Consider the following 19,093-nt stretch of genomic DNA (forward strand, 5'->3'; position numbering starts at 1 on the left):
TACATATTTACCCGCTAATCCCTCTAACCTATACATCCCTGGACACTAAGGGGCAATTTAGCATGGCCAATCAACCTAACCCACAGATCTTTGGGCTGTGGGAGGACACCACAGGACCCAGAGGAAACCCACGCAGACACGGGGGGAACATGCAAACTCTGCATAGGCAGTGACCCGAGCCAGGAGTCAAGCCCATGTCCCTGGAGTTGTGAAGCAGCAGTGCTAACCACTATTCCACCGTGCCACCCTAAGATGTGCAAGTTAGGTTGATTGGCCATGCTAAAATTGCCCCTTAGTGTCCTGAGATGCGTAGGTTAGAAGGGTTAGCAGGTAAATACGTAGGGATGGGGGTAGGGCCTGGGTTGGATTATGGTCGGTGCAGACTCGATGGGCCAAATGGCCTCTTTCTTCACTATAGAGATACTATGATGATAAATAGAATGGAGGAGATGTGACTGGGCAGCAATCCTGAGCCCAGTCTAAAGCTCCAGGAACACAAGTTCAAATCCCACCAAGGCAGCTGGGGGGGGATTTAAATTTATTTAATAGACAAATCTGAAATAAAATACAGTAATGTAAGGTGTCTCACAACACCAGGTTAAAGTCCAACAGGTTTATTCGGAATCACAATCTCACGTTTCCAAATAAACCTGTTGGACTTTAACCTGGTGTTGTCAGACTTCTTACTGTGCCCATCCCAGTCTGACGCCGGCATCTCCACATCATGTCTCAGCAATGATCGTCATTAAACTAATGGGTTATGGTAAATTCCCATCTAGTTCAGTAATGTCCTTTAGGGAAGGGAATCTGCTGTCCTTACCCGGTCTGGACTACATGTGGCTCCAACGTGGTGAACTCCTAACTGCCCTTTGAAAAGGTCGAATAAAGCACACAGTTGTGTCAAACAGCTACAGAAAAGTTGTGAGTCAAGGAGGCAGCTCACCACTACCTCCTCAGGAGATGGGCAATAAATACTGGAATTGCCAGTGAAGACACATCATAGAACCCATAGTGCAGAAGGAGGCCATTCAGCCCATCAAGTCTGCACCACCCACAATCCCGCCCTGGTCCTATTCCCGCAACCCCACATATTTACCCCACTAATCTCTAACCTAAGCATCCTGGACACAGAGGAGAAATTTAGCATGGCGAATGCACCTAACCTGCACAGCTTTGGGGCTGTGGGAGGAAACCGGAGCACCCAGAGGAAACCCAAGCAGGCACGGGGAGAAATTGCAGACTCAACACAGACCCAAGCCGGGAATCGAACCTGGGTCCTTGGAGCTGTGAGGCAGCAGCGCTAACCACTGTGCTACCGTGCTACCCGACATCCTGTATACGTATTAAAAAAGTGTCAAGTAGAGAGAACCAAGCTCTGACAACAGGCTCCTCTTGAAGGGTGGCCCCTGCCGTTCCTTTCAGATGATGATGGATGCCTTGTGTACATTGGGGAGATGATGGTGGCATGTTGGTAAGATATTGGGCTATTAGGCCTCAGGCTGATGCTCTGGGTACACACCTTCAAATCCCACTATAGCAGCTAATGAAATATAGTTTAGATTCATCTTTAAAAATCTGGAATGAAAAGCCTGTCTCAGTAACGGTGACCACGAAACTATCATTGATTATTGTAAAAACCCATCTGATTCAGAGCATCATAGAACCCTACAGTGCAGAAACAGGTCCTTCAGCCCATCGAGTCCACATCGATGACAATCCCACCCAGGCTGTACTCCCATATCCCTACATATTTTACACGCCAATCCCTCTATCCTAAGCATCTTAGGACGCTAAGGGGCAATTTTAGCATGGCTAAAATTGTCAGATTTTGTCAGATTTTAAAATTGTCAGATTCTATGATTCTATGAGGCAGCAATGTTGACCATTAGCCCCCATGACCCAACTTTTCTGTCATTGTTTAACCCAACCCTGCTTTGCTAGGCCATTTCAGAGCGCATTGCTGTGGCTCTGGGCCTACATGTAGGCCAGACTGGGTAAGAATGGCAGATTTCCTTCCCTAAAGGACATTCGTGAACCAGATGGGTTGTTGCCATAATCCATTAGTTTAATGACCATCATTACTGAGACAAGCATTTTATTTCAGATTTGTTGATCAAATCTGCGAACCACCGTGAACGAATAAAAAAAAATTCCAGCACTTTCTCCAGGGGCTTTTCTTCCGATGCTGAGTAAAGGAACGGTGTTTTTGAATTCTTGGGATGGAAGTTCAACTTGACCGGCAATTGAAAATGTAAACACCACCAGCCCAGATCTGCTTCCAACCTGAATTGAAAGGTTGACTAACTTGACCCCAGCTGTGGAATTTTCTGGAACTGTCCCAGAAACATAGCTTGTACCTCGGCCATAAATTGACTGAGTGGGTCGTTCCTCGGTTAATCGAGCTTTAGAGAATACAAGGCAAACATTTTTTTCCGGGACGTAGTTTTCCACCAGTTAAATGTACCAGAAAGAAAAGACTCGCATTTATATAGCACCTTTCACAATCCACCACCCATCTCAAAGCGCTCTACAGACAATGCAAGTACCGTTGATGCACACTCACCAGTGTAGAAAACACAGCAGCCTATTCATGCACACAGCAAGATCCCACAAACAGTCCACACAGTCACCCAAGGCTGGAATCGAACCTGGGACCCTGGCACTATAAGGCAGCAGTGCTAACCACTGTGCCACTTTTCAATACCTTTCTCCTCATTGAGTTTCTGCTTAAAGGCATCATCAGTCAAAATATTCTCAGTTGAAAAGAGAATGGGTTTGAGCCAAAGAGACCAAGGTAGAATTATAGAGCACAGAAGGAGGCCATTCCTTTCATTCTCTGATGGGATAGGGTGATACCTGGATGACCCCAGCATTTATTAGCCAATCCTAATTGCCCTTGAACTGAGTGCCTTGCTAGGCCATTTCAGAGGACATCGATGAGTCAATGATAGGCGCTGTGGGGGCAAAGGCAGGTGAGCAGAGCTCATTTGGGAGCTCATTCAAATGCCAGCCTAGATCCGAGGGGCCAAATGGCCACATAATTCCATGAATAATCATCCATGTTTAACAATCCTCCTAATGGGACAGGGAAGGTACCTCTGACAAATACAAATAGACTCCAATTGAAACCGAGAGGAATTTTTAAAAAGTGGACCCTTAACACGTGAGAGAGTATAAGATAGTGTCGGTGTTTAACCTCTATCAAGTCCCAATTGTGGTGAACTTAATCAACAAGAGAGCAAGACTAATATAACTGATGAGTGTGGAGATTACAAATGTTTTCATTGCAAACGCCTTAACTATTTGAGATAATTGATGCAACATGCAAGGGTGCTATTTAACCAACTTGTAACAACTTCTCTGGAACAATGTTCTAGCCATTGCTGATACCAATCCCTATTAGACAAACTTAGGAGCCAAACTGTCTCTCTAATCCCCACTGATGATGGAGCTACATACAAAAACTTTCAACAAATGCATCTGTCTGGCGCAAAGGGAGAATGTCAGCGTTTGTTTTTGGGCTCACTAGTCAGAGATTACTATGTTTAAGTATTAGTGTCACAAGTAGGCTTACATTAACACTGCAACAAAGTTATTGTGAAAAGCCCCTAGTTGCCACATTCCGGGACCTGTTCGGGTACACTGAGGAAGAATTTAGCACGGCCAATGCACCTAACCTGCACGTCTTTCGGACTGTGGAAGGAAACTGGAGCACCCAGAGGAAACCCATGCAGACACGGGGAGAAGGTGTAGATTCCACACAGACAGTGACCCGAGCTGGGAATCAAACCTAGGTCCCTGGTGCTGTGAGGCGGTAGTGCTAACCACCGTGCCATCGACTATGTACAAACATCCTAGAGTTCCATGTCTCAATTACATTTTTCTCCTGACCGTACTCCAGGTTATTGTCTGGATAAGCTGCCATTTTCCTTTTACATTGGATACCAACAGATAAGTGACCCTCAATGTCATTCCTCACTTCAGTGGACAGGAAATCTCTGGGAACACTCAGACTAAGCATCAGACAACACAGGAATCTATTCTGACTGAAACAGTTGAGGCAACAGTGGGTTAGCACTCTTACCTCTCGTTCAGTAGTCGGTATGTTCACATCCTGTTCCAGCAATTTAAGCACATACCCGAGATTGCCATTCCAGTGCAGTACTGAGGGAATACTGCCCGGTTGGTGGTGCTGCTCTTTGGATGAGGCAAACGGAGGTGCGTCTGCGCTTTCCATCAGACATAACCAATTCCAGCTGGAATTCTCTGACCTCGCCCGCAGCTGGGATTTTCCAATCCCGCTGCAGTGAACGGAGATGTGGCTGAGAACCAAACTCCCCGCTCTCGCTGGCAGTGGAGGTGGGGTGTGCGGGACTGGAGAATTCTGGCCCCCATGGGTACTACTTTGAGGAAAGGCAGGGAAAATGTCTACGGTCCAACGCTTATCTCTCAATCAGCTTTAGCGGTCATTCTGTCTTTGCAGATTGCAAGAGTTCCTTGTACATAAATTGGCTGCTGTGTTTCCTACATTATAACAGTGGCTACACCTCAAAAAGTACTCCGCTGACCTGAAGGTGCTGGATAAATTTGAGTTCTTTTGACTTAATAGAGGTTTATAAGATGATGAGGGGGATAGATAGAGTGGACGTGCAGAGACTATTTCCTCGGATGGATGTAACTGTTACTCAGGGGCATAACTATAAGTTTCATGGTGGGAGATATAGGAGGGATGTCCGAGTAGATTCTTCACCCAGAGAGTGGTTGGAGTGTGAAATAGACTGCCTGCTGTGATAGGGGAGTCGGACCCTTTAGGAACTTTCAAGCCGTTATTGGATAGGCACATGAAGCGCACCAGAATGATAGGGAGTGGGATAGCTTGATCTTGGGATTGGACACAGCTCAGCACAACGCTGAGGGCTGAAGGGCCTGTACTGTGCCGTAATGTTCTATGTTTCTTTCTGTAAGGAGGCACTGATACCACAATGTCTCCACCAATGTGCTGCGATAGGGAGTGACTTTGGCCCAAAATCCTCTCAGGGCGAGTTTCCAACCTCAACCAGGCCTCCTCCTAGAGACCGGGGGAGTGGAGTCAGGATAAGAGGTGGCAGCCACTTGGACTGTGTGCTTAATCCTAACTCGATGTAACTGCACTGAAGCACCTCAGAGAGCTGATGTATACAGTTTGAATAGAACTGTAATCTCCGTATCGAAACAATCAACATGTTTGTAATGCTCTCTTCACAGACTGGAAGCACCTCAGATGGCATCTTGCTCTTTTGAGAAAATGTAGCTACCATTGCACTTTTTTGTTATGCCAATCTGAGATATTTTGGAATGCCTCTTTCAGATATTTAATGAATTAAATATATTTTTGCAAGAAGAAACTCTGGCATATCATCAACAGGATGCATTGCAGCAAGCTGTAAGCCATAGTTTTCCAGCCCTTCCCACTGGCAGGATCTTCCAGTCCTGCCGATGGCCCATTCCTGGATGGCAGAAGGTGCAGGGCACACAAGACCGCACCTACATTGGCGGGACTGGAAGATCCAACCACTGGCCAAAGCAGGCCTCTTTGGCCACCAGAAAATATACTGCAACGGAACTGGAAAATCCCAACCATAGAGGTTGCATCAACAGCCTTTCCCTCCCCTGCCAAATCTATCACAAGCCCCCAATCCCCCATTTCCCCAGATGCACAAGAGCAGCAAAGTCATCAGGATACCATCACCCCAAGTGACATGCCATTCTAACTTGGCATGGAATCATACAATAAAATAATGATGAATGAGGCCATTCAGGCCATCAATAATATTGTTGTTCTGCAATGTCACTGGGCCAATATCTTGATACTCCCCGGTTCAGGTTATGTTTGGAGTATTTTCAACCCATCGGCTGTTCACACCACACTCCCGCTGCAGTGAGGCTGGAGAAGTTGGCGCCCGGACAAATCTCCGTTCGTTGCAGCGGGATGGGAAAATCCCGCTGGCCGGAACGGCCACCAGATTCCGTCCACTGTTTTAAGGGAGCTAACACATTCTCAGGTGGACAGGCAGTAAAACACTTCCGGTCGCCCACAACCCGGATAAAAACGAAAAGGAAAAGCTTTCCAAACAGCCGGGTATCAAACCTGTCTCAGGGAGGGTGACAGCTGATGCAGGGATGGGATGGCAGGCTGCGGAGGACTCCATCTGGAAGCGAGCTGGTTGAAGCTACTCTCTGGCTGGGGCATTAAAAGGGAAATAACTTATGATGGCATCGGTAGGGGTCAGTAGGCAGCAGTTTGCAGAGCCAACAGGCTAACTGGAGCCACTGAGAACACAAGGCTGAGCCAAATGCAATGAATGACCTTGGTCGAGACCATGCCGAGTGGCTACAGGGCTGCAGGACGGCTCTGTTCTCTGACACAACCTACTCTATAATGACAGAGGGGTGGTGGGATTGGGCTGTCAGAACCTTTAACCTCTACATTGCCAAACTACTGCATACTCATTCCCCCACCCCCCCCACCCAACAATTTATTTAACATTAGATTGGACAAATTGAAATTTTGAATGAATGAATAAAACCAATTTTATATCACTTGATGACATCGTATATTCTCTCTCGATCATTGCCAAGAGTAAGTTCTCATCATCCCACCCAGCTCTGTACCGCTGCCATGGGATAGACCATTATGAACAAGGTGAACAAGGCTTCCACTGATGTCCCAGCTCATATCTCCAGTCGACCTCTTATTCACTCCTACGACTGGCACTGCAGCCCCTCAGTAAGGAACAAGAGACGTTAAGCCAATGTTGCTATCGCTGATGCCATCTACTGACTCCTGGTAATAAGTACATGCCTACAAATCGGGCGAGGATGGGTCAGTCCTGGCTCACATCTCCCCCCAGTGACGACCCAAATGAAGCCAAGACTGGATCCAGAGAGAAAGCAGCAACATTCTGCAAATCACCGCTTGGCAATCTTCAAAACCATGAAAGGATAGCATGTGTACAAAGTGCAAAGTGAGCAGGGAGCTGTGAGTACCGGCTTCTGCCACACCACCAGATTTGAAGTCGTTCAGAGTAACACAAAGACAATGGGAACCTGCAGCGTCTGTGCAAATTGGAAAAGCAACAGGTGGATAGGAAACAGCAAAAAGCTGCAAAATCATTCTCAGAGTTCAGTTCACAGACTCAGTAAGGGTGCTGGGTACACATGCTCTGTATACGAATATACATGTGAATATGTTGGTAGACATGAGCATACTTGTGCGTGCGTGCGTGTGTGTGTGTGTATGTGTGTGAAAGTGTGCGTACATGTTTATGTGTACCTTTGTCTATATGTATATGTGAGTGTGTATTGCCTATGTGTACAAATGTGTGTGTGTGTGCATGTATGTGTCAGAGTGCATATATGAACAAGTGTGTGGGTGTGTGAGAGTATGTGTGCATGGGTGTGTGGATGTGTGTGAATTTGGGAGAGCATATGTACCTTTCGTGTGTGTGTGTGTGTGTGTCTATATGTATGTGTTTCTGTGTGTGTGTCTACGTGTGTGTGTGTTTCTGTGTGTTTCTATGTGTGTGTGTCTGTGTGTGTGTTTCTGTGTATGTTTCTACGTGTGTGTCTGTGTGTGTTTGTGTGTTTGTGTGTGTGTCTGCATGTGTGTGTCTGTGTGTATGTGTGTGTTTCTGTGTGTGTGTGTATGTGTCTGTGAGTGTGTCTGTCTGTCTGTCTGTGTGTGTGTCTGTCTGTCTGTGTGTCTATGTCTGTGTTAGTGATACAGGTAAATAACCCTAACTTGCTTTGCTTCTGGTACATGAATAAGTCACAGATATTTGTGTGTATGTCACTGTTTGCACCATTTAGTTTTGCTGTTGTAGCCAATGAGAGACTGCAGTATGTGAGGGGTAAGGTACTTTTCCATTCTGTGCATTGTTTAATGGTTAGCATGGTTTAATATGTGAGTTCTCCCTCTCTTGCCCTGGGCAGCATTCTGTTTTAATATGCTTGCTCTTTCAGACAAGGCTAGCTGTACAGAGTGCGGATTTGCTCTGGATACAAATCCTGCAGCCTCTCTCTGGGAGAACATGTCTGATTGAGTGAGAGGCACTAATATCTGCTACTAGCAAGCAGTGACCAGACTGGGAAATAGGAAACTGCTTAGCACTTGAACAAATAGTGTAACGATTAAAGGAAGCTTGTAGAAAACCGTGTGAGCACGCATGTGTGCGTGTGTGTGTGTGTGTGTGTGTGTGTGTGCACATGTGCGCACATGTGTGGCAGAGTGCTTCAATTCCCATGGCCGGCGGGACAGGAAAACTCTGCCCTTAGAGTGGGTAAGCTTTTAAAGGCTTTAATTCAGGATAAAACAAATGACACATGATTACATAGGATAGACAGCGCAGAAACAGGCCATTCAGCCCAACAAGCACAGGCTTTTTGTCTGTGGTTCATTTGACCAATTGCCCATATTTCTACATCTAAGTCTATCATTGTAAACCCCCTATTCTCTTCTCCCCCATATACTTGTCTAGTTTCCCCTTAAATGCATCGACGAGACTACTCATTTCAGCCACTCTCCCTGTGGTATTGAGTTCCACATTCCCACCTCTCTTTGGGTAAAGAAGTTTCTCCTGAATTCCCTATCAGATTTCTTGGTGACTGTCTCGTATTGGTGCCTCTAGTTACACTCTTCCCACAAGAGGAAACCTTCTCTTTGCGTCCACTCTCTCAAAGCTCTATCAAAACTTTTCCTAATTTTATAAGCTTCTATTCGGTCACCACTCTCTTTTCCAAGTGAAGTGAGACCCAGCATTCATCCTTTGCTGGTTTGTATACCCGCTCATTCTGGTATCATCCCTGTAAGTCTTCTCCACACCCCTCATCTCTCCAGTGCCTCCATATCAGCGATGGGCAACCTCAGCTAGTGTGTGGCCCTCCTTCATCTCAGCGGGCCACAAGATTGAGATTGGGCTTGTTGACTAACCATGACTCCAAGAAGATGAAATACATTTAATGCAGTTATAGGTAGGATGATGGGGGTGGGGGGGGGTGTTCACAATGAGGGCGGCGCGGCTCTCAGTTGGTCCTCCCCTTCCCGAAGCAGTCCCGAGACCCTAACAACCTTTGAATGAGGGACCTCATTCCTTGGAGTCCATGAGCCAGCTTGCATGGGTTTGTTCATTGTGCTCTCCACATGTTGAGCTCCTGCTGTCTGTGGCGGGTCAATAACATGAGGGGGCCTTTAAGTAGGCTTTAATTGAGGGAGGCAATGGCCGAATGGTATTATCGCTAGACTATAGACCCCAAAACCCAGCTAATGTCCTGGGGACCCGGGTTCGTAATCCCACCATGGCAGATGGTATTTGAATTCAGTAAAAAATATCAGGAATCTACTGATGACCATGAAACCACTGTTGGTTGTCGGAAAAACCCATCTGATTCACTAATGTCCTTTAGGGAAGGAAATCTGTCATCTCTACCTGGTCTGGCCTACATGTGACTCCAGAGCCACAGCAATCGTGGTTGACTCTTAAATTCCCTCCAAGGGCAACTAGAGATTGGCAATAAATACTCAGCCAGCAATGCCATGTCCGATGAATGAATCTTTTAAAAATTGTCCGCTTAATGGCCTCAATTGGCTCTGGGTAGGGAAGGCAATCCACGGGCCTTCCTGCTACAGATGTAATCAGGATGTAGGCAAGAAGGTGACAGTGACCACGCCTGCCACATTCCCATCTGATTAAATGATCCCCCCAACCCCCTCACTCCACCAAACTCATCCCAGGGGAGTGGACAAGATTTGACTCATGGGTTCTTTATTTACTGGAACCTTCCTTCCTGTCTTGGCTCACAAGTGAAGAATGGTCACTTTTATAGACACTGGCTTGAGAGGAGAGTGGGTGGAGAAGGGGGAGGAGGGAGAGGAAGGGCCAATGCAATGATTGGATCCTTCTAGTTACAGGCCAAGCCTTTCAGCCCACCTATCAATGGCGCTCCAACAGTGCTCCAGCACTCAGACCCAAGGAACTCATGCTGAACAGGCTAGGAAAGAGTGGCAGCAGTCAGGCGCTCACCGTAGGGCTAAGGTTCATGTCCACAAACTTTCCTGAGGCAGGGTCACCTATGGGCAGTCATACAGTTTGCCGGTAGATTCAGTCAGGTGGACAGTTCACCAACTTTTTTTCTCAGGTGACTGGGTAGAATCCAAGAAAACTCACTTCTGTAAAAGGGGGGAGCCGGACTTCCAAAGAATCATCCATTCATCAGCACCTAGCTGGCTGTAAATGATTAGCAAATCAAATAATAGTAACCACTCCCTGGGTCTGAACAATACTTAAGGAGGTGCCCATATGGGTTAATTAATTTTCTTTTTCTTTAAGCGGGAAGCCTCTTTCTTCTCTATTCTGCCTTAATCTGAATTAACTTGTCCACTTACTTCTATCTGCGGATGAGAATTATAGGATTCCTACAGTGAAAAAGGCCATTTGGCCCATTGAGTCTGCACTGACTCTCTAGCAGAGCATTTTACCCAAGCCCCCCTCTCTGCCCTATCCCCATATCCACCAAACATTTACCCCATTAGTCCCCCATGGAGCAATTCAGCACGGCCAATCCATCTAACCTGCATTTCTTTGGACTGTGGAAGGAGACCTGAACGCCCGGAGGGAACCTAGGTCCCTGGAGCTATGAGGTATTGCTGCTAACCACTGTGCCACCATGCTGCCCGCTGGCTTTTGCTAAGCTGCTGCTAAGGGTTCCTTCCTACCTGTCAATACACAATATATCAGCTCCTGGCATATTTTGCCACATTATTCTGGAGGAAAATGTCTCAAGAGGAACACTAAATACTGATGTACTCATAACTCATACATGATGCCTTGGGGGTCTGAGAGATCTTTAATTGGAACACTAAAATTCCAGGAGGTAGCAAAGACCCAGGTGGGAAGGCCATTGGCTAGCTTGCTCATAGGAGCTCGTTAAATTTGATTCTGGTCTCTGTAGTTATCTGATTTTACCTGGCCTAGTGGGATGGACACAGCGTTACAATTTGGACTTAGCGCTCCAATGCTGGGTAGCCTGAGGATCACTGGAGCAGTCAGTGGGAGGGGTGGGCGGAATCAGCGAGGGTTAACCCTGTCAGTCACCAGCCCCGTACTGCCAAACTGGGTACCTGCAAAGAGCAAGATTGGACTTCGCTCTGTTTCCCCTGCACCCTACAAAACTATTTAAGTTTATGTGACATTTGTAATGTAGACATTGCCACTCCACGGAAGGCGATCAGGGCTGCTGAGCCAGAATCGACAGCTTGAGGGGGTCAGCAAGAAAATAAATGTGGGTTGAGAAGTTTTGCTTTAAAAGGACGAGAGGGATGTAGAAGGGCAAAGAGCCCCAATAGTTTGGGTGTCACGGATGTCATGTTGCCCATATCGGCTTGCCCTTTAGACTGAGTGGCTTGCTAGGCCATTTCAGAGGACAATTAAGAGTCAACCACATTGCTGTGGCTCTGGAGCCACATGTAGGCCAGACCAGGTAAAGGTGGCAGATTTCCTTCCCTAAAGGGCATTGGTGAACTAGATGGATTTTTATTGACAATAGTTGTCAGGTCGCCATTATTCTGACTACTTTTATATTCCAGATTATATTAATTGAATTTAAGTTCCACCAGCTGCCATGGTGGGGTTCTGAACCCATGTTCCCCAGAGCATTAGCCTGGGCTTCAGGGATTACTAACCTACCGGCGTTACCACTGTGTCACCATTTTCCCAAGGCAGCTAAAAGATCCGCCATCCACAGAGCGACCAAGGGCGGATGAGATGTGCAGGAATCCCGCCATCTCTCATCACCTATACTGGGATGCATGGGGAAGAGCCGCAGGCTCGACAGCGAGTGGCAAAGGTCTGCCTGAAAGAATGGTGCGGGAAGTACATTGAACAGGAACCTTCAACAGGGCATTGGATAAACCCTTAAAAAGGATACATTTGCAGGACAATGGGGGGGTGGCTCTAATTGAATAGCAAGGAGCCAGCACAGGCATAGAGGGCCAAATGGCCTCCTTCTGTGCCGTAAGGTTCCACGATTCTAATCAAATTGGAGTGAGCATGTTGCAATAATAATTCCTTCAAAACATCCCCATCTGCTTTATAGGAGCATTGAAACAGTCAGCACTGATACTTTCATCTCACAGGCAAAGCGCCAACGTTTTTCCAATTTATCTCAATGGAATTCAAAAGGTCAGAGCTGACTCCAATTGGGAAGCAGTCAGGGTCTAGGAGTGAGTGCTGCCTTTTATGTGCTCGCTAGGCTGATGCGGTGTTTGTTCAGCTACACTCTGGAGGCTCTGTACGTTGCCAGTGCTGGCCTTGTTCTTTGATTATTCTTTCTGTTCCTCCCCACTTATCCATCTTTGTCAACCAGGCCCATCTCATAAATAACCAGAGAGTGTGGCCATCTGGATTACTGTCAAAGATCAACCAGGATCAGGCAAAGCTGGAGGGGATTGCTTCCTCTGCTTGCCCCTCTCTCAGCATCGTGCACATAAACAAGAACGCAAGGCACGCATTTAGGAACGTCTAGGGGCCATTCAGCCCCTCCGCCCTGTTCCGTCAGTCCCTGAGATCTGTATCTAAACTCCGCCTCTGTCTACACTTCTCGCTGCTACGGAAAAGCAGCCAGCATAATCAAGGACCCCACACATCCCGGACATTCTCTTTTCCACCTTCTTCCATCGGGAAAAAGATACAAAAGCCTGAGGTCATCTACCAATAGCTTCTTCCCTGATGCAGTCAGAATTTTCATAGAATCATAGAATCCTACAGTGTAGAAGGAGGCCATTTGGCCCATCAAGTCTGCACCGGCCAGAATCCCACCCAGGGCCGATCCACATAACCCTATGCGTTTACCCTAGCTACTCCCCCGACGCTAAGGGGCAATTTAGCATGGCCAATCCACTTAATCCGCACATCTTTTAAATGGGCCTTCCTTTAATTGTTGATCTTTCTCCGCACCCTACCTATGACTGTAATATTACATTCTGCACTCTGTCCTTTCCTTCTCTATGAACAGTATGCATTGCCTGTATAGCAGACAAGAAACAATACTTTTCACTGTATCCCAATACATGTGACAATAATAAATCAAAATCAAATCAAAAAACCTGCCGGATTTGGGTCCGTGACCCTCAATACCAACTTCCAAACTCGATCAATCCCTGTTGTGCAATGTTTAGGTGACTCCCCCCCGCCATTTTGAGTTGCAGCTTCTCGGTAGCCTTTGTGTGGGGACGTGCTTCCTGACATCGTGCTGGAATTTCATCCTCCGGCTGGGTAGCTGGAGTCGGGAAAACTCCCAGCTCAGCCCCAGGAGAAAGTGCAAGGACAGACGGGACTTTCATTGCTGGGGGGGAGGGGGCTGTAATCGGGCCAGCTATCCCAGGGAAGATTTAGGAGGCAGCCCCGGGAGCTCCCGGTGGGCTGGAGTGGGCTGTTTACCCACCCCAGTATCACAGTGATAGTGAGAAGAGTGAGACCCTTCACATCCCCGCAGTTTCTGCACTGCCCGTCCGTGCCATCTCAAAACCAACACCCAAACCCATGGCCGCTCATGCCCTCATGCCAAGGTATGCCCCCACTCATCCCTTACTGCCCATTATGCTCCTGTGCCAATCTATACCACTTCCACGCCTATTCACCCACCATATACTGTATGTAACAAATCAACCCTCTTGTGACAATAGAATGTGTAACAAAAGCTTTTGAAAAAAAAAGTAATTCGTTGATAAATGTCCACATTTTTTAAAAAGGCTTTTATTACAGCCTAATAAATGTGTCAATCACCCAGACACTTTAAAGTTTCAGGAGCAGAAATTACATCATTTGAAACTGCTTTCTCTTGTGTAAATTAACATTACGCAAATCACTGAAGAGATCCACATGTCAGAGTCGTCAATCAAACACTGCTTTCCCTGGGGTTCAGGTGTTTTGTTACTGTAATGAATATCTGAGTTGGACAGCCAAGAATGCATAATTTAGGGAAGTAATTATGAGTGTATGGGAGGGAGTTGGTGTGAGGTGGATTTGGGCAGCAGAGTTTTGGTTGGTCTCACATTTTGTGTGTTTGTGTGTGTGCGTTCGTGTACATGTATACGTGAATGTGTATGTGTATTTGTGTGTGTGCATTTGTATATAATGTCTGTATATGTATATATGTGTGTATTTGTGCAAGTGTGTATATGAATTTATGTTTATGTATTTGTGTGTTTGCATTTGTGTAAGTGTATGTATTTAAATGTGTGTGTGTACATGTGTATATTTATGTGTGTGTATTTGTTTGTGTATTTGTTTATATGCTTATATGTATTTATATGTGCGTGTGTATTTGTATATAATGTGTGCATATGTACCTATATGTGAGTCTGTATATGGGTGTGTGTATTTGTGTATGTGTGTATTTTTGATGCGTGTGTGTTAGTATATGTGTGTGTATTTGTATGTGTGTATGTAATTGTGATGTGTGAGTGTATGTGAGTATGTGTGTGTGTATATATTTGTGATGTGTGTGTGTATTTGTGTGTGTGTGTGTGTGTGTATTTGTGTGTGTGTGTGTGTATTTGTGTGTGTGTGTGTATTTGTGCTCGGAACATGCTTTATAAACACTTACTGGGTATGGGTAGAGCGTCACGCCATTTGTCCTGGATACCGACCATGTTCCTTCCAGATACTGATGGGCCTGGATAGCCACTGAGCTCAGGATGTTGCCGTTGCTCGGGCTGGTGGCCATCTGCAGCCCGGCTTTGGTGACTGCATGCCCGGAGGGAGCTCCCTTCTTCTCTGCCCCACCGACGATGCCCAGCGAGTTGGGCTTACCCGCGTGCTTGTTGGTCAGGAAGCCAGCGTAGGTGGTGGTGGCAGCATAGGCTGCTGGGACGAATGCCCAGTCCCGGGCCGCCTGGAGGCTGCCAATGTTGCGCGAGCCCACCAGGGTGGGGATGTTGGAGAGAGGAGGAGGGGAGCCTGGCAGTGGGTCGTACTGCTCCAAGGTGGCCGCTTGTTCCAGTGTCTGCACCATCTGGATAGCTTCCTGCTTCAGCTGGTTGAGATGGGTGGCACATATATCGCATCTGTTGTCACGTTCATTCCAGGCTTTGCGAGTAGTGTTGGGCACCTGCAGTTTGTCGTGGATCAGAGCAGAGAAAGCCGGGTCCTGTGAACAAAAAGGGGGAGACGTTACATGAAGAGAGGGAGCAAATTCCAATCAATCTTCATCAGGCAAACAGACATTCTCTTGTCCAACAACCGTCAAAGAAATCGGGCAGGATTCTCCTGCCACACTCACCCCAGGACTGGAGAATCCCACCCAGATTCTCCAGCCACGCTCGCCCCAGAACCGGAGAATCCCACCCAGATTCTCCAGCCACGCTCGCCCCAGAACCGGAGAATCCCACCCAGATTCTCCAGCCACGCTCGCCCCAGGACCGGAGAATCCCACCCAGATTCTCCAGCCACGCTCGCCCCAAAACCGGAGAATCCCACCCAGATTCTCCAGCCACACTCACCCCAGGACTGGAGAATCCCACCCAGATTCTCCAGCCACGCTCGCCCCAGGACCAGAGAATCCCACCCAGATTCTCCAGCCACGCTCGCCCCAGGACCGGAGAATCCCACCCAGATTCTCCAGCCACGCTCGCCCCAGGACCGGAGAATCCCACCCAGATTCTCCAGCCACGCTCGCCCCAAAACCGGAGAATCCCACCCAGATTCTCCAGCCACACTCACCCCAGGACTGGAGAATCCCACCCAGATTCTCCAGCCACGCTCGCCCCAGGACCAGAGAATCCCACCCAGATTCTCCAGCCACGCTCGCCCCAGGACCGGAGAATCCCACCCAGATTCTCCAGCCACGCTCGCCCCAGGACCAGAGAATCCCACCCAGATTCTCCAGCCACGCTTTCCCCAGAACCGGAGAATCCCACCCAGATTCTCCAGCCACGCTTTCCCCAGAACCGGAGAATCCCACCCAGATTCTCCAGCCACGCTCGCCCCAGAACCGGAGAATCCCACCCAGATTCTCCAGCCACGCTCGCCCCAGGACCGGAGAATCCCACCCAGATTCTCCAGCCACGCTCGCCCCAGGACCGGAGAATCCCACCCAGATTCTCCAGCCACGCTCGCCCCAGGACCGGAGAATCCCACCCAGATTCTCCAGCCACGCTCGCCCCAGAACCGGAGAATCCCACCCAGATTCTCCAGCCACGCTCGCCCCAGGACCGGAGAATCCCACCCAGATTCTCCAGCCACGCTCGCCCCAGAACCGGAGAATCCCACCCAGATTCTCCAGCCACGCTCGCCCCAGAACCGGAGAATCCCACCCAGATTCTCCAGCCACGCTCGCCCCAGAACCAGAGAATCTGCCCCCCCCCTCCCCCCCCCGAGGTCAATGGACTTTTGCATGGTCCGTCCCTCCCACCCACTACCATTCCCTTGGCGGGCGGGGTGGGAGAATTCTGGGCGTAGTGTTACAATACCCTCAGGACAGCCCAAAGCTCTTCAGAACCAATTAAATTGTTGAATGAATTCTTGTCATTATAGGAACATGCTGGCTAATTCTTGCACAGCAAGCTCCCACAGACAGAAAACTCCATAATAAGTTTCTCAGTTGTACGAACTTGGACAACCCCAGTAAAAGCATCGGCAGAATCGGCCTTAAATCTGTCCAGATGTAGTTCACGAGCGGCCTGGAGGGAAGTAGACCTGTGATTGATATATGGTCTGGTCTGTGTGTTCTTTAGCCAACGAGTGGGCAGCACAGTGGCACAGTGGTTAGCACTGCTGCCTCACAGTGCCAGGGACTCTGGTTCGATTCCCGGCTTGGGTCACTGTCCGTGTGGAGTTTGCACATTCTCCCCGTGTCTGCGTGCGTTTCCTCCGGGTGCTCCGGTTTCCTCCCATATTCTAAAAGACGTGCCAGTTAGATCCTTTGACCCGAACAGGCACGGGTCTGTGGTGACTAGGGGAATTTCACAGTAACTTCATTTCAGTGTTAATGTAAGCCTTACTTGTGACACTAATAAATAAACTTTAAGTTATTGTGGTCCGGAATACACTCTCCGGAAGAGTTGTTGAAGAAAATTCAACGGAAGTTTCAAACGGGAACTGGATGGATATTTGAAGAGCAGTAATTTGCAGGGCTATGGGGAAGGAGCGGGAGAGCGAGCGGGAGAGCTGACACAGGCCTGATGGGGCAAATGGTCCCCCTGATGCTTTAGGATTCTTTGATCCTGTTTGTGACTCCAATATGACACCAAGGGCAGAATTTAATGCCCTCCCCCAGGGCAAGTCTGATGGCTGGAGGTGGGGCATTTAGTCAGGCAGATACCAGTTAGTCTGGGGCACAAAGGCTCCTGGATGGTTTTTCCAAACAGCCACCGTTTGAAGCCCTTAAGTGGACAATTGTTGGGCCTCAACTGTTTACCATTTATGTAGACGATCTGGAGGAGGGGGCTGAGTGTAGGGTGACGAAATTTGCTGATGGCACGAAGATGAGTGGAAAAGCAAATTGCGTGGAGGGTGTGGAAAGTCTGCAGCGGGATCTGGATAGGCTGAGCGAGTGGGCGAGGGCCTGGCAGATGGAGTATAATGTTGGCAAGCATGAAGTTATCCACTTTGGCAGGAATAATAGTAGGAGGGATTATATTTAAAGGGCGAAAAGCTGCAGCATGCTACGGTGCAGAGGGACCTGGGGGTCCTTGTGCATGAGTCGCAAAAACCCAGTCTGCAGGTGCAGCAGGTGATCAAGAAGGCGAATGGGATGTTGGCCTTTATAGCGAGGGGGATAGAATATAAAAGTAGGGAGGTCTTGCTGCAACTGTGCAGGGCATTGGTGAGGCTGCAACTGGAGTACTGTGCAGTTTTGGTCGCCACACTTGCGGAAGGATATATTGGCCTTGGAGGGAGGGCAGAGAAGGTTCACTAGGCTGATACCAGAGATGAGGGGGTTGGACTATGAAGAGAGGCTGAATAGACTGGGTCTGTACTCGTTGGAGTTTAGAAGGCTGAGGGAGGATCTTATAGAGACATATAAGATAATGAAGGGGATGGATAGGGTAGAGGTAGAGAGATTCTTCCTGCTTAGAAAGGATAGCAGGACTAGAGGACACAGCCTCAAGATAAGGGGAGGACAGTTTAGAACGGAGTTGAGGAGGAACTTCTTCACTCAAACGGTGGTGAGTCTCTGGAATTCTCTGCCCGTTGAAGTGGTGGAGGCTACCTCGCTGAATATATTTAAGTCATGGGTAGATAGGTTTCTAATGGACAGGGGAATTAAGGGTTATGGGGAGAAAGCAGGAAAGTGGAACTGATCCACTTCAGATCAGCCATGATCTTATTGAATGGCGGGGCAGGCTCGAAGGGCTAGATGGCCTACTCCTGCTCCTATTTCTTATGTTCTTATGTTCAATTAATCCCCATTTAAGGGCCTCATTCCACCTTTACCAGCTTTATCCTAGCAATGGGGCAGGAATTCACCGCAAAGCAAATCCAGTCAGGGGTGCTTGTGGGGGTGTGGAGCGGAAGGCATCCCTCGTTCAATGGCACTCAGTGCCTGGGCCCAACATCTAAAAGCGGGGAGGCTGGCTGAGATCCATCCTCCTATCCTTGCTACCAACTAATCCCTCCACTTCTCCCCACATCCAACTCCCATCCCACCATCTGTGGCCTGGCTCCATCCTGGGCCTTGGGTGGATGTATTCCCAGTAGCAGCCATCATGATCTTGGTGGTGCTGCTGAGCTAGGCACAGCTGCCTGACTGACTGGCTGGCAGCTCTGGGCGTAGAGGCGGGGGGGTGGGCGGGCAGGATATTCTGCCTCTGGGGTCCTTGGTCCTTCATCTATGGGAAGACGCACCTCTGCCAAGCTAGGTGCTTGAATTTGGCCGGTCTTCCCAAAAGTGGGGTGGCACAAAGAACTAGCTCTTGCCAGTGGGTGAGACACCTATAGCCTCCATTAAATACCAGCCTGTGGTAACCCTACAAGGTCTATGGGGAATCAGTGATTGATCTCCCGGTGCGGCTCATCGGATATGAGCTCCCCTGGTAACAGCCTGCCCAGCTGCAACT

At 48.3% G+C, this 19,093-nt stretch overlaps 1 protein-coding gene across 1 annotated transcript in view; it reads right to left on the bottom strand.

Moving 5' to 3' along the window:
- The window catches only part of kif26ba (kinesin family member 26Ba), a 296,952-nt gene that overhangs the window by 191,982 nt on the left and 85,877 nt on the right, over nucleotides 1-19,093 (bottom strand). Inside the window, exon 3 of the mRNA XM_080200788.1 lies at nucleotides 14,641-15,183. Within this exon, the coding sequence (XP_080056914.1) occupies nucleotides 14,641-15,183 (543 nt within the window). The remainder of the gene's footprint in view (nucleotides 1-14,640; nucleotides 15,184-19,093) is intronic.

This window comes from Carcharhinus amblyrhynchos, chromosome 12, assembly GCF_965287045.1.
Source record: "Carcharhinus amblyrhynchos chromosome 12, sCarAmb.v2.hapA, whole genome shotgun sequence".
Classification (NCBI taxonomy): Eukaryota; Metazoa; Chordata; class Chondrichthyes; order Carcharhiniformes; family Carcharhinidae; genus Carcharhinus; species Carcharhinus amblyrhynchos.